General features: G+C 41.0%; 1 protein-coding gene across 5 annotated transcripts in view; it reads left to right on the forward strand.

Annotated features, from left to right (window-relative positions):
- CBFA2T2 (CBFA2/RUNX1 partner transcriptional co-repressor 2) overlaps positions 1 to 16,216 on the forward strand; it is a 166,590-nt gene that overhangs the window by 131,116 nt on the left and 19,258 nt on the right. For all 5 annotated transcript variants that reach the window (XM_013053399.2, XM_013053400.2, XM_004746618.3 and 2 more), the window contains exons 4-8: positions 3,154 to 3,243; positions 7,990 to 8,171; positions 9,327 to 9,580; positions 12,172 to 12,257; positions 13,518 to 13,713. In XM_013053399.2, coding sequence (XP_012908853.1) covers positions 3,154 to 3,243; positions 7,990 to 8,171; positions 9,327 to 9,580; positions 12,172 to 12,257; positions 13,518 to 13,713 — 808 coding nt within the window. The remainder of the gene's footprint in view (positions 1 to 3,153; positions 3,244 to 7,989; positions 8,172 to 9,326; positions 9,581 to 12,171; positions 12,258 to 13,517; positions 13,714 to 16,216) is intronic.

The following is a 16,216-nucleotide window of genomic DNA, read 5'->3' on the forward strand; positions in this document are numbered from 1 at the left end:
TTAAGCTTCCGACCCTTTGTGCTCAGGTCATGATGTCAGGGTTGCGAAATCCATCTGCACGGTGCTCTGCATTCAGTGGGGAGTCTGCTTCCCCTCTCCCTCTGCCCCACTGCCCCCCAGCTCACACACTCTTTCTCTCTCTCTCATAAATAAGTCTTCTAAAAAATAAATTCTCTTAGTGTCGAATGACGTACACTTCAAATATTTTCATTTAGCATGGTTAAATTGATATACTTTCTCCCTAAAAGGAAATATTTTTATTTTTTACTGAATATTAATATGATATATTTGGGTAATCCAACATAATTTCATATCCAGAAATAATTGCTATTATAATTTTCTTTCCAGGCACTTTAAAGCCCATATAGGGGCGCCTGGGTGGCACAGTCAGTTGCATATCTGCCTTCAGCAAGGTCATGATCCTAGGGTCCTGGGATCGAGCCCCACGTTGGGCTCCCTGCTCAGTGGGGAGCCTGCATCTCCCTCTCCCTCTCCCTGCCACTCCTCCTGCTTGTACTCTGTCTTGTCAAATAAAATTAAAGAGTCTTTTAGTAAAAGGCGAAAGATTTATGCGATCTGAAGAGAAACCAGAGTAAATTAAAGAGTCTTTTAAAAAAAACCAACAACATATAAATGTGTGTGTGTTATTTTCATAAATGGCTTATAGAAAAGCATATTGTTCTTTTTCTGGTTTTTCATTTAACAGTATGTTATGGACGCCTTTCCTTATTAATGCATACAAATCTGTCCCCCCTTCCTTAATGTACTGATACATGACTGTACCATAATTTTTTTTTTTGTAAGATTGATTTATTTTAAAAGGAGAGTCTTAAGCAGACTTCATGCAACACATGGCTTGATGCCATGACTCCCAAGATCATGACCCAGCCGAAACCAAGAGTCAGATGCTTAACTGACTATACCACCCAGGCACTCCTCTACCATAATTTTTAAATGCAGTTTACTGGTAGTCGACCTATATGCTTTCTACTTCTTATTGTTAAGAAGCAGTATTGTAGGGCTCCTGGGTAGCTCAGTGGGTTAAAGCCTCTGCCTTCAGCTCAGGTCATGGTCCCAGGGTCCTGGGATCGAGTCCGCATCGGGCTCTCTGCTTTGCGGGGAGCCTGCTTCTCTCTCTCTGCCTGCCTCTCTGCCTACTTGTGATGTCTCTCTCTCTCTCTCTCTCTCTCTCTCAAATAAATAAAATCTTAAAAAAAAAAAAAAAGGCAGTATTGTACTGATAAATAATTTATGTTGTTCTTTTTTTTTTTTTTTTAAAGATTTTATTTATTTATTTGACAGAGAGAGATCACAAGTAGGCAGAGAGGCAGGCAGAGAGAGAGAGGAGGAAACAGGCTCCCTGCTGAGCAGAGAGCCCGATGCGGGACTCGATCCCAGGACCCTGAGATCATGACCTGAGCCGAAGGCAGCGGCTTAACCCACTGAGCCACCCAGGCGCCCAATTTATGTTGTTCTTACTGCATCTTTGAACTTTCGATAATTTTAATAAATCCCTAGAGGGTGCCTGGGTGGCTCAGTGGGTTAAAGCCGCTGCCTTCGGCTCAGGTCATGATCTCAAGGTCCTGGGATCGAGCCCCACATTGGGCTTTGCTCAACAGGGAGCCTGCTTCCCCTCTCTTTCTGCCTGCCTCTCTGCCTACTTGTGACCTCTCGCTGTCAAATAAATAAATAAAAGTCTTAAAAAGATAAATAAGTCCCTAGAGTTGCTTGTTGTTTTTTCGGGGAAGCAAGAATTCAGATTAATGCTCAGGTGTTTTGTTTTGTTTTGTTTTTGTTCTTTTTTTTTTTTTTAACATAGGGTTTTTTTTTTTTTTAAAGAATTTATTTATTCATTTGACAGAGATCACAAGCAGGCAGAGAGGCAGGCAGAGAGAGAGAGAGGGAGAAACAAGCTCCCTGCTGAGCAGAGAGCCCGATGCAGGGCTCGATCACAGGACCCTGGGATCATGACCTGAGCTGAAGGCAGAGGCTTTAACCCACTGCGCACCCAGGTGCCCCAATGCTCAGTTTTCTTTTTAACTTGTTATTATACTGTATTTTAAGGAATTCAGATTAAAATATTTAGTGAACTTCGATAAAAGTCTTTTTATTCATACATTCCCCGTAGCAAAGGAGCTGAGAATCTTTTTCTTTCTTTCTTTCTTCCTTTTTTTTTTTTTTTTAATTTTATTTATTTATTTGACACAGAGAGAGGCAGGAAGAGAGGGAACACAAGCAGGGGAAGCCGGGGAGGGGGAGGCAGGCTTCCCACTGAGCAGGGAGCCAACATGGGGGCCCATCCCAGGACCCTGGGATCATGACCTGAGTCAAAGGCAGATGCCCAACGACTGAGTCACCCAGGTGCCCCTGAGAATCTTATTTAAAGCTAGGCTTTTGTTGGGGTGTAGGGGTGGTTTAGTTAAGTGTCCAGCTCTTGATCTCTGCATTTAAGTCTTGATCTCCATGTTGTGAGTTCAGCCGCCACACTGGGCATGGACCCTACTTAAAAAAAAAAAAAAAAACTACACTTTTGAAAAAATACAAGGGAAGTGCTAATGACTTTACTGGAAACTAAAATCTTCCCAGTATGGAGTTTGTCTGTTTTGGGGTACTCTAATATGCAAGCAGATCGTTTGAAGGTAGAAGGTACCTATTGTTCTTTGTTTGGTCTTTTAAACTTCTATTTAGGGAATTTAGGAAACTGATGCTAGCAGGAGGGCAGAACCAATGAAGAAGTGAACTTCATAAGAAGTTGATACCCTAGACTCATTCAGGATTGTTCGATCTGGGATCTTTGTAGGGTTAGTTTTTTGGACCTGAAGTAACTTGCCCTGAACTCCTTAATACAAGGGACCTGAGTGCCTCTCTTCATGCAGGAATAGAGAGGAAGGGAATAGCCTATTCTGCCCCCTGGGCTGCTGCTGAATGCAGAAGAGAATTTAGTTTTGGGTTACTGGAGAAAAGAAAATTAATGAGACCAGATTTCTTCATAAAGGAGACAGAATTTGATTAACCTTTGGGAAGGATCTGAGTTTACAGTAGTGTTCTTGGAATAACCCATTTCCTTGATTTAAAATGGTTTAGCATAATTAGATTTATACTGGTGGGACAGTATCCAGTTTTACAAGTTGACAGTGTGATTTATCTTTTCAGAATTCAACAGTAACAATTGAAGAATTCCATTGCAAGCTCCAAGAGGCGACAAACTTTCCTCTTCGTCCTTTTGTGATTCCATTCCTCAAGGTAATTGTTAACAAGATAATTACTGAATGTAATTTATGTTTAGCTTTTCCTCAAAATCTGCTGCTGATCCCTGTTCTGTGATCCCAGGGTGGCTTACTGTATTTTCATATCTTTATTTTATTTCAGTCTGCTGGAGAAATGTGAGTGGTCCATAGATAGTAAGCCTTACTTAAATGTGGTGAGATGAGAATTGCAAAAGCCTTTAGCTTTTCATGGTCCTTATGTGGCCACTGCTGGTAACACAGGAATAGGTGGGGGTAGTAAATGATTGGGCTGGAGGTGAGTGTGGGGATGCTGTGGAAACTGGGCTCTTAGCAGGGAAAATAACTGGACACTAAATCTTCTGTTCGTGGCCAGAGGTTGAAGCGTGTGTATTTTCTGAGAGGAGGCTATCAGACAAAGGAGAGGACTTAGAATTCCCACTCGACCTGAGTACAGAAAGTGTGTGGGAAGGCAGTGTTGCTGTCTCCTCAACAGCAGACTAGCTTCTGATCACATCCTCTGAAATTTGTGTTCCCTAGAACATAAGTTTTGGGAGACATTGTTCAGACTTGTTACAGCTCTCTGACAAATAAGGCAGTATTAAATTTATATCTAGGGGCACCTGGGTGGCTCAGTGGGTTAAAGCCTCTGCCTTCAGCTCAGGTCATGATCCCACGGTCCCAGGATCAAGTCCCACATTGGGCGCTCTGTTCGGCGGGGAGCCTGCTTCCCTTCTCTCTCTCCACCTACTTGTGATCTCGATCTGTCAAATAAATAAAATCTTTAAAAAGGAAAATTTTAAAAATCTGTTTATTTTTGGGGCGCCTGGGTGGCTCAGTGGGTTAAGCCGCTGCCTTCGGCTCAGGTCATGATCTCAGGGTCCTGGGATCGAGTCCCGCATCGGGCTCTCTGCTCAGCAGGGAGCCTGCTTCCTCCTCTCTCTCTGCCTGCCTCTCTGCCTACTTGTAATCTCTCTCTGTCAAACAAATAAATAAAATCTTTTTTTAAAAAAATCTGTTTATTTTTAATGTTTGTTTATTTATTAGAGAAAGCAGCAGAGGGGTCAAGCAGGGGGTAGGGGTGGCTGCAGAAGGGAAAGGGAGAAGCAGACTCCCTGTTGAGCAGGGAGCCCATTGCAGGGCTCAGTCCTAGGACTCTGAGATCATGACCTGAACTGAACCAGCTGAGCCACCCAGGTTCCCTCCAGGTCAGTATTATTAATATGAATGGGCAAACAGAAGTAAAACTGGCTTCTATAGAGTGGGCAGAGGAAGTCAGTTTAATCTCTACTGGACATAATATGCATATCCATAGATAACAAGTATTTTGCACTCCTATCAATAATTTACCAAGATACAAAGTAACTAAAAGGCAGTGAAAGACAAGAGTCAGATACCAGTGTGCTCTAGACCAAGCATAGTTTGGAAACCTGTGACCCAAATCCAGCTCACTGCATATAGCTCCGGAAAGGAGAATGTTTTTAAATTCTATGCCCAAGGTAGAACTTAAACTCACCATCCTGAGATCAAGATCAGATGGTCTCCTGACTGAGCCAGCCATGTACCCTAAGAAGAATAGTTTTATTAGGGCACCTGGGTGGTTCAGTGGGTTAAGCCTCTGTCTTCACGGCTCAGGTCATGATCTCAGGGTCCTGGGATTGAACTCTGCATTGGGCTTTCTGCCCAGTGGGTAGCCTGCTTCCCCCTCTCTTTCTGCCTGACCTTCTGCCTACTTGTGGTCTTTGTCTTTCTGTCAAATAAATAAATAAAATCTTTAAAAGAGAATAGTTTTAATGAATGAACACTTATAATCAGTTTGTGATAGGGAACACAACTCTAAGCCCCAATTAACGTAAATGTTTTATCTTCAACCCCCCAACAAAATGAATTCCATTCTTTTTAGTAGCAGTAGACTAATGTTACAAAAATTACATTCTGTGGTTTATGTTGTTCAGCTTTTGTCAATACAGTGTAGAAATTTTGTTTTCTCTCTTATATATGAGTTAACCACATAATATCTTCAGTTTTGCATCTTGACTCAACACCTAAAACATCTGGCCATAAAATATACCCCTTTTACCTGCTTTTACCTTCACTTCCTTAAAAAAATATAATAGCGTAGGGGCACCTGGCTGGTTCCGTTGGGGGAGCATGCAGCTCTGGATCTTGAGGTGGTGGGTTCAAGCCCCATGTTTTGGGTGTAGAGATTACTTAAAAATAAAATCTTTTAAAAATACATAACAGTGGGGCGCTTGGGAGGGAGGTTCATTCAGTTAAGCATCTGCCCTTTGGATCAGGTCGTGATCTTGGGCCGGGGTTGAGCCCTTCGTTGGGCTCCCTGCTCAGCAGGGAGTCTGCTTCTCCTTCTCCTTCCTACCCTCTACCCTACTCATGCACACTCTCTCAAATCAAAAAATCTTAAAGAAAAACTGTGTGTGTGTGTGTGTGTGTGTGTACATATGCATGAAAAAGATATGTCGTGTTACTAAAGTATGATAGTTTCTTAAGTCTTTTTTTTAAAGTATTGTAAAATTATTATTTTATAAATATTTTATTTATTTGCCAGAGAGTAAGAGTACAAGCAAGGGGAGCTGCAGGCAGAGGGAGAAGCAGGCTCCCTGCTGAGCAAAGTGCTCAACGCTCCCAGGACCCTGGGATCTTGACCCGAGCTGAAGGCAGACGCTCAACCAACTAAACCACCGAGGCATCCCTAAATCTTTCAAAATTAGATGAGGGGTGCCTGGGTGGCTCAGTCAATTGAAGGACTCTTGATTTCAGCTCAGGTTTTGATGTTGGGGTCCTGAGATCAAGCCCTAACCCAATTTAGGGCTTGATCCTTGATCCTTGATCTTCCTTTGTTTCTCCCCCTGCTTGCACACTGTCTCTCTCTCACCAAAAAAAAAGAAAGAAAGAAGGAAAGAAAGAAAGAACGATTTAAAATTAGAGTGTAGCAAATAAACAGGAAATTCGTAGGTGTCAGGTGCCCAGGCATTGTGTGCCTCTGTTCTGATAGGATTGAAGCCTTGCCTCTCCGAGCAGTCTGTAGTGCCGCCCTAAAACAGCTGTGCTCGTTCTGTCTGGTGTCTTTGCTCTATGTCAGAGCTAATAGACCATTATCCCCCTTAAGACTATAGAACCAAGAAAGATTTGTGAAATTTTTGTTAATAGGAAATAATTAGGGGCGCCTGGGTGTCTCAGTGGATTAAGTCTTTGCCTTCGCCTTCCACTCATGATCTCAGGGTCCTAGTATTGAGCCCTGCATCAGGCTCTCTGCTCAGCAGGGAGCCTGCTTCCCTCTCTGCCTACTTATGATCTCTCTCTCTCTCTGTCAAAAAAATAAAAATCTTTAAAAAAAGGATTTAACATTTTAAAAAATTAATCAAAGGGCACATGTCACCGATACAAAGATCTGAAATGGTGTTGTGTTTTTTTTTTTTAATTTTATTTTTATTATTTTCTTTTTATATAGTTGCTACAAGATTGAGGTTATAGAACAGACTTAAAAATAAGTGTTTTATATTGTCAAATTCCCTATTCTTAACTCTTATTTTGGAAAACAGCATGAGGTAGGTTGTTATGGCAGCTCTTTGGCTAACATTTGGATTTTGTCAATTTATTTCTGCTTTAAAACAGTGACTAATTATGTTGCCTGCTAAATTAACCCTTGGTGAAGGAGTGACTACTTGCATCTATTAAAATTCTCCTTTTATTTGTTATCTGTTCCTTGAGATGAAGACTTCTATTATGGGCTCAGTCTGAATTATTATTAAATTTGGGAAGAAAATTATAATAATAATATATAATAATATAATTTTCTTTTAATAAAAGGAATATAGGAAAAGTACATTTTACATATGAAGGACTTAGAGTGAAGTTTATAGATGTATAGGGTTTTTTTACATGATTTGTCCCCATTAAAGCTTTTCTAAGTTTGAGAAGAAAGTATAATCAGTATATAGTTAATTATTCTTTTACAAAATAAGAAAGCCTGTCCACCTAGGGTGCCACACTAAGAAACAGATTTTGCCCGTGGGTCACCTGTGCATACTCAGGGTCTCGTCTGGTGCTCATTGCCTCCATTTCCATCACTCCCAATACTTCCTTTAAAACCCCATTTCCTACCATGCCAGAGTAATTACTGCTTCCAGAGTTCCCTGATCGCCGTCATAGAGAACATGAAAGGAAGGTTGACCGGTGCTATCAGTGTTGGGTTGGACTTTGAAAGAGAGAGACCAGGACTTAGTGATAGAGGAAAGAGAGAATTCCTCCTACCCCTGTGTAGATAGTACTAATTCTCTAGCTGACCTCTTCAGAAATACATATTTAAACTTTTTTTTTTCTTTTAAGTTGGTTCCACATCCAACATCAGTCTTGAACTCTTGACCCTGAGATCAGGAGTTGCATGCTCTGCCAACCGAGTCAGCCCGTTGCCCCCCAGATACATAAATTTTTAACTTACTCTGTTCAACAAACCTTCATTGAGCTTTGATTCTGTACTAGGTCACAAAGGTAAACAAAGCCCCGTTGTCCCCTTTAGGGGCTTTACATCTTGTGGGGGAAAAAGACAAGTTAACCAATAGTTCAAGTTCAGTATTAGAGATGTCACTTTACTCATAGGTATATAAAAATCACGCTGTCAAGGAGAGAAGAAGGGGTTTTGTCTTGTTTTATCTTATTTGTTAAAGCCTTTTCAGGTGCTGAGCCCTGTGGTGTAGGGCCCAACACCTGGAAAACTGCCTTCCAGCCCCTGCCTCTTCTTTTCAAGGCCAATCTGCCCCTGCTGCAGCGGGAACTGCTGCACTGCGCCCGAGCTGCCAAGCAGACCCCATCCCAGTACCTGGCTCAGCATGAACACCTTCTGCTCAACACAAGTATTGCGTCGCCTGCTGATTCTTCTGAGCTGCTCATGGAAGTGCATGGAAACGGAAAGAGGCCCAGTCCAGAAAGGTGAGCAGAGAAGTGCTTTGTTGTCCTTGCTTTTCTAGAATTACCTTGAGCTTCCCCTTTGCTTGCAAAAGAAAGAGAATTTGATTACTGCGATTATATGTAGGTATGGATGCAGAATTTCTAGGGTTAGTTTTGCTTTGTCCCAACGTCTGATCGCAGAGTGTTTCTCAGATCTGTAGGTGTAGCTTCCAGACACAAGTATTTTTCAAAAACTTCAGATGACTATGTACACCTTGGCTGCGAGACTCCACTCTAAGGCATTCTATGGGTCCACTGCTCCAGAACCATAAGAAATACAGTCTGGGTCCCCCAAGGGGGCTCAGTCAGTTGAGCAGATGCCTTCAGCTTAGATCATGATCCCAGGGTCCTGGGATCCATCCCCACCTCAGGCTTCTTGCCCAGCAGGGAGCCTGCTTCTCCCTCCCCCTCTGCCTGCTGCTCCTGCTGCTCCTTCTCTCTCTCTCGCTATCTCTCTCTGTCAAATGAATAAATAAAATCTTTAAGAGAAAAGAAAGAAAAAAAAGACCAAGGCATTTTTTTTCTGATGTGTGAAATCTAATAATAAAGTATAACAATTAATAATTGATGCTTGCTAATGAATCCCCTTTATTTTGATGATTGAAATTGTATTAATTTATTCTGGAAATTCCACTATGAGTGTCTGAAAGTGTTATTTAAGGAAGTAATATTTTAACACAGTGGAAAATGTAATGCATTGTGAAAATTGAAGGAAAATGACTGGAAACTGTACTGATTCCCAAGTGTATTACGTGAACCATTTTCCTCCCCTGTGAAGAATTGTTTCTTTCCAAAAAATGGATGTCCAGAGCAGCAAATTTGACCTCGAAATGTTTCTGAACATAGTTGAGCTCATAATCCTCTGTATCCTGCCACATAAGAAAATGCTATAATCTTTCCTTTGCTTCATGAGGTTGAGGTGTTTCTGCCTGATAACCTCTCTTTTCATGCTGGAATAAATCACAGTTTATCTGCCTGGACCCTGGAGAAATTTCCATTCATGCCTTATGTCACACCTTTCTTTATTATCTTCCTGTTTGTGAAAGTGCACAGGACTATACATAACACAAAACGGTGCTTAAGACATTTTTGCATGAACAGTTGTTGATGGGCTCAGATACTTTCGGTTCTTTACAGGAGGGAAGAGAACAGTTTTGAAAGAGACACAATTCCTCCCGAGCCTCCCGCCAAGAGAGTGTGCACCATTAGCCCTGCTCCCCGGCACAGTCCTGCCCTCCCTGTGCCCCTCATGAATCCTGGGGGCCAGTTCCATCCTACTCCTCCACCTCTCCAGCACTATACCTTAGAAGATATTGCAACTTCACACCTGTATCGTGAGCCCAACAAGATGCTAGAACACCGCGAAGTTCGTGAGAGACACCACAGTCTTAGTAAGTGACTTGAGCAGTGTGGTAATGCTTTAAATTCATGTTGAATCTTTGGGTTTCTGTCCTCCTCACAGTTATAAAGCAAAATGATACAATCGTTGCTTTTTTCCACTGAAAAGATAAAACAGTATTGTACATAAAAAAGAAATATTAGAGTTGTTGTGACCTTGTTGCTATTATCCTTTACGGTAGACCTGGGATTAAATGCATTTTAGGAAATACATAATGAAATATTTAAGAATGAAAAGGTATCATTTATACTCAGGGTGCAAAAAACTAGAGAATGTTGAAACAAATGAGCTAAAATATTAGGGTTTTGGAAATCTGGATGAAGGATATATGAGAATTTGTTATGCTGTTTTTGCAATTTGTAAATCTGGATTTATTTCAGAGTAAAGTGTTCTTAAAATTAAACAAAGATACAAAATATGTGGTCTTGAAAGTGAGAGTGCATGGATGGTTAGGTCAGGAGGTGAGCCATATCTCAATTTAAATCTTGGGTCTGCATCCTGGTTGGCTGTGTGATCTTATGCAAGTTGCGTAGGTTCTCTGAACCTCGGGTTATTAGTTTCTAAAATAGAGATGATACTGCTGCTTGTGCTGGGTCATTGTTACATTTGGAATGCCTGGCATATGCATTCTCAGCAACCATTAAATTTAGGAAGAAGCAAAAAACAAACATTACCCAAGATCAGTTTTGAACAAAGCTTACTGTCATGTCCTCATATAAGTTTACTATAGAAGGTTTCCTTGTAGTAACTGCTGAACAGGTGTCAGAGCAGAGAACCAAAGGGCTACTAACTTCTGGAGTTTTCCCTGCATTTCATTTGTGGGGTACCCCATGGAGTAAAAAAATTGCAGCACATTTGCTTGTCCCCATTTGGACTTAGGCTCAGCTCAGCTCGCTAGCACCTTTCAGAGGCATGTATCCTCTGTATCATATCGTAGTAGGACTCTGGCTTCATGCAGTGGTAGCTGAATGGCGAGGGCCATGACCATAGTCTCAGCTGCCAGCATTTATAAGTATGGCTTAGATTGCAATATATGCCCATCATATGGACCTTATCTCGTGCAGTCCTCATAGTCCCATGCAGTTGTTAGCCCTTTTTTAGAGATGAGAGGTAAAGGAACTGTGGCCAAAATCTCATAGCTAGAGTGAGTGCTAGAGACAAGATTCTGACCCAGCTATCTGATGCCCAAAGCTTGGCAACATTGCTGATACGCTTTGGCGCCTCCCTTTGCAGCTGTTCTAGGTTGTCCAATCCCTTTTCTCCTATGTCCCTCTTTTTCTGTTAAAAACAGGGCTTGCTGTTGAATTCTTCTGTATTCATACATACTTTTTACCTAGTTTGATCCATTACTTTTTGAGAAAGAAATGTGCTGAAATCTAGCTGTAACTGCATTGTGGTCAGATTTTCCTTTAATTTCTAACAATTCTAGAAGAACTTTTTTTTTTTTTTTTTAAATCTTGAAATGTTTTATGTGAAAGATCTTCAGTACTCTTTCTTCGTGATTTGTTTTAGGTTTACCCATTTGTCTTCTGGGCTGGTTACAGATTCCTTCACTTTCCTTAGTCCTCTTCAACTCATATGCCCTAGTTCTCAATTCTTACCAAGCCAATTACTCCCTCCCCTTTTTAAACAAATACATTGCAGCCCATTCCCTTTGCTCTCCTGAAATGAAAGTTAGAGATACTGTATCCTTAGACCCATGAGGATAATATATAAGAAATTATTAAAATATGTTAGTGCTTAGGCATGAGTTCACAAAAAGATAAAATAAGCAGGTGCTTACAGAGATACTGGATCACTATTAATAAGACTGGTAACAGCTGTGTTATACTAATGATTTTAAGACTTTGAGCAGTGATGTCATATGTGACAGGATTTTTCAAAATAGTGGACAGCTCTTAATTGAGTATACCCTTGATCCACACAGTCATTGCAATTCTTGCAAATTTCATTATAAATTAAAACCATACAAAAAATATTTTGTGGGAGGTGCCTGGCTGGCTTAGTCAGTAGAACATGCAGCTCTTAATCCTGAGGGTTGTGAATTCAAGCCCCGTGCTGAGCATAGAGCTTACTTAAAAATACACATATTTTTTGGTAATACAAAGTTGTTTCCAAGTGTTTGTACTGTACCCATTCTAATTATTTATTTGCATTGTGCTGCATCCTTGCCAACATTTAGTATTACCTGACAATTTAATTTTTTTCAGTGTATGGATATGGAATGCTATCTTAGTGACGATTTTATTTGCACTGTAACTGCTTATAACTTTGAATGTCTTCATGTGTTTATGGGCCATCTGTGCTTTTCTGTCTGGTTTACGTGTTTGTTTCTTTTGCCTGTTTTTCTTTTGGGCTGTTTGTCTTTCATAATTGATTGTCAGGTTTTTTATATATTCTAAATATGATTTTTTTGTTGTTAATGGTGGTTTTATGTCATTTTGTGGGTCCCACACACCACTGTAAATCATTGCCCTAGTAGTGTGCTCATAGTTGGTATGGATGTGTGTGTATTTACTTGGTAGAATTTTGTTTATTGAATTCTTCCCTCTATCATCAAATTTAATCTCTAATTTCTAACAGGTCTAAATGGAGGCTATCAAGATGAGTTGGTAGACCACCGTTTGACAGAAAGAGAATGGGCTGATGAATGGAAACATCTTGATCATGTACGACTCTTAACGGTGTATAATTTCCTATTAACATTTAATTCTTAATATTACCAATAATAATGGAGTATATAAGCCTGAAGTGAACTTAACCAGAACCACAGTGTCTCTGCAGTAAAAAGTTGATTTATCAGGGTGCCTGGCTTGCTGAGTCAGTAGAGCATGCAACTTGATTTCAGGGTTGTGAGTTCAAGCCCCTCAAGTCCTATGTTGGGTGTAGAGCTTATTTAAAAAAAGAATAATAATAATAAAATAAAATAAATTTGATTTATCTGGTACTCCCCTAGCTAGAGAGCTAAGAGTAACTCCTAAACCTTTGTAGTGGGGTAATCACTTCAGGATATGACCAAGCAAAATCATAAAGGATAATGATTAAAAACAGGTTTGTGAGTTCAGGTCCCAGCATTGCCACTCCTACCCTTGCGTGATGGGCAAGTTGTTTTTACAGTCTTGCCTTAATTTTTATATCTTAAAAAAAGAATACTGTATTATTTAAATTCACAACAAGGACATCTGGATGGCCTAGCTGTTAAGCATCTGCTTTAGCTCGGGTCATGATCCCAGAGTTATGGGATTGAGCCCCATGTCGGTCTCTCTCTCCTGTGTCCCCTGCTTGTGTTCCCTCTCTCACTGTCCCTCTCTGTCAAATAAATATAATCTTAAAAAAATAATAATAAATTCACAGCAGGATGGTTATAATATGTAAGGTGCTTATCACAGGATCTAGTATGTATACAAATAAATGGTGCTTCTCCAAAAACAGATGAGAAGGTGGTTTCCCCATAGTGTTGAAAGGACTATATTGTGGTGAAAGACTCTGGTTCCTTCAACTGGAAGAATCCAAAAAGTGTTACTTTGGTTTTTTTTCAAGATTTTTATTTATTTGACAGAGATAGACAGAAAGGAAACACAAGGTGTTTAAAAGCTGTTAAGGGGTGCAGGGGTGACTCAGTTAAGTGTCCCTCTCTTGATTTTGATTTTGGCTCTGGTCATGATATCAGGGTTGTGATACCGAGCCTCATGCTGGGGCTGTGCTGGGCATGGAGCCTGCTTAGGATCCCCCCCCCACACACACACTCCCCGATTAAATAAATAAGTAAAAAGAAGCTGTTAAGCATGGCTTTCATATGTAGGCTTGATATTGCTAAATCTGTAAGATACTGAAGCCTTCATTCTTTATAGATTACCAATCCTTAATTTTCAGTATTGGTTATTTGAAAGTCCTAATGTTACTTCTACTTGATTTCCTCTCTGGCTTAGGCTCTGAATTGCATTATGGAAATGGTAGAGAAGACAAGGCGCTCCATGGCAGTTCTCCGGCGCTGTCAGGAATCTGATCGCGAAGAACTCAACTACTGGAAAAGACGATGTAATGAAAACACAGAGATGAGGAAGACAGGGAGCGAGTTGGTCTCCAGGCAGCACAGTCCTGGGAGCGCAGATTCTCTCAGCAATGGTAAGTGGGGAGAGTCTCACTTAAGACGGTAGGGAACGTGGGATGCCCAGGAAGCTCAGTGGTTAAGTGCCTGTCTTTGGCTCAGGTCATGATCCCAGGCTCCTGGGATCAAGTCCCACATTGGGCTCCTTGCTCAGTGGGGGGAGCCTACTTCTCCCTTGCCTGCTCTGTCTGCTGCTTCCCCTGCTTGTGCTCGCTTGCGCTCTCTGACAAATAAATAAAATCTTTATTAAAAAAAAAAAAAAAAGGCGGCAGGGAAGTCTTTTTGTATTTTCCTTTAAAGGAAGATGGTGCTACATTATAGAGTTAGAAAGGACCCAGGTGATGATGAAGAGTAAATAATAAAATATGTCAAGGATTCAGTACCTGGCATGTTCAAAAAATACTGTCTAACGCATGGATGATGAGAATATCTGTGATTTTGTTATTTTTAACTCTCCCTCTGTCTATGTGCTAAATGATGATCAAAAGAAAGGTAGTTAAAAGTCACCCTGGCTGATGACCTAGGTACTCTCATGTACATCACATTTATTTTCAGTGGTAACCCTGAAAATCTAAAAATGTTCTCCTCACCTCCTTTCCCTCCAACTCCCCATCCTAGAAAATACCATTTATTGACCTCTGTCTGGAGGCCTTTAGTTTGTTTTGTTTTTAAGATTCTATTTATTTGAGAGAGCCCAAGTACAGTGCGGGGAGGGACAGAGGGAGAGGGAGAAGCAGGCTCCCCACTGAGCAGAGAGCCTGGCCTAGGCCTCAATCCCAAGGACCCTGGGATCACGAACTGAGCCAAAGACAGTTACTTAACTGTCTGAGTCACCCCGGTGCCCCTGGAGGCCTTTATCAAAAGTTTTACTATACCAAGGTAGGTTGTCCTATCTTGCCTCTTCTCAGCCTGAAGCAGCAGAGATAAAGCTCTTCTCTTAATCCAGGGTACATGCAGGATGCCGCAGCTTTTTCCTCAAAAGTGCTCTATCACATTCATCTAATAACTGAAAACGTTGCACTCTCTAAAGACAGCTATATGAGGGGCCATCTATGATTAGACTTTTTTCCACCCACCCACTATAAGCTCCCTTTTTTCACAGGGAAGAATGAATCTCTTATTATGACAGGTCTAGCATGTTCCACAGACAACAGCTGTTAGTCTAAAAAAAAATTTAAAAGACGAAGACTTTGATAACCCAAGGACCACACTCCCCAACCCTCCCACCAATCTTTTAAAAAAAAAAGAGAGAGAAACCCTCTCCATCTGAACCCTCAGAAATAGTCCCCATCACAACTTACAGAAGCATCTATAATTTATCATCCAAATCCAAACCTTGCCCCAGGCAGTCTGCTTGTGTTTAGGTGAGCAGCATAGAGTACAGGGTGAGCTGTGGTCCTGAGCTAGCTCTTCTCTAGCCCCCATGGCAGGTCTTCCTGGGGGTTCTGTGTTACCCTCTGTTCATCCGTTTCAGTATCTTCATTAATAAATAGTATACATATTTTGTATTTATTTTTTTAAGATTTTATTTATTTATTTGACAGACCGAGATCACAAGTAGGCACAGAGGCAGGCAGAGAGAGAGGAAGAGAAGCAGGCTCCCTGCTGACCAAAGAGCCCGATTCAGGGCTTGATCCCAGGACCCTGAGATCATGACCTGAGCTGAAGGCAGAAGCCCAACCCACTGAGCCACCCAGGCGCCCCATATTTTGTATTTTTATGTTACTGTTTATTTCTCTTCTATCGTGTTCATTGCAGTATAGACAGAAGACATCATTCATGTCCTCAATAATCATGCAATTCAAAATGTGGACTAGAGCCATTCCAAAAACAGTTTGTTACTGGACCATGGTCCTACAAGGGGCCTGCCACAGCGTGTACTGGGTGCTGTTTACTTACTTTGGCAAGAGCCCTCTACCTTAAGCAGTGTGCTTAGAGACATGGTGGTTGTGCAGTCTGGCCTAAGTTCACTGTCTCTTTATGGGACTTTGTGGTTTGCAGAGTAGCATTTGGAACAGCACTGTTCTACACTTGGCAGTGTTCTTGGCATAGCACACAGACGTACCAGTGACTTCTAAATAATTAGATAATTCGTGGTTTGTGGGTGTTTTTAGCTTTTTTTGGTAATTCATGTTTTAAATGTTTGGGTTATGCAGAAACCACTTGTGGATTATTTAAGTGTTTAGTATTTAAGTATTTTGGTGATTCTCAGAGAAATGGACTAGAGACTGGATAGCATTACTACTTTCCCCATTTAAAATAATGAAATAAAGGTTCCCTCTATCTGAACATTGGTGATTTAGGATATTTTCAGGGTTAAATTTGGTTCAGACAACAAGGGATATATTTTGGAATTTTATTTAAGGTTGCATAAATAAGTAGGAAAAGCATAAGGAAACAGAAGAAAGTGATCATAGAGATCAAGAGAATGGTTTTCTCTGGGGGTTTGGGGTGGAGGCTGTGAGTGATGGAGAGTACAGAGTGAGCGCTCATTGTCTCTACCAGCTCTTCTGAGGACAG

Source organism: Mustela putorius, unplaced genomic scaffold (assembly GCF_011764305.1).
Source record: "Mustela putorius furo isolate JIRA1106 unplaced genomic scaffold, ASM1176430v1.1 tig00000743_pilon_pilon_pilon, whole genome shotgun sequence".
Lineage (NCBI taxonomy): Eukaryota > Metazoa > Chordata > Mammalia > Carnivora > Mustelidae > Mustela > Mustela putorius.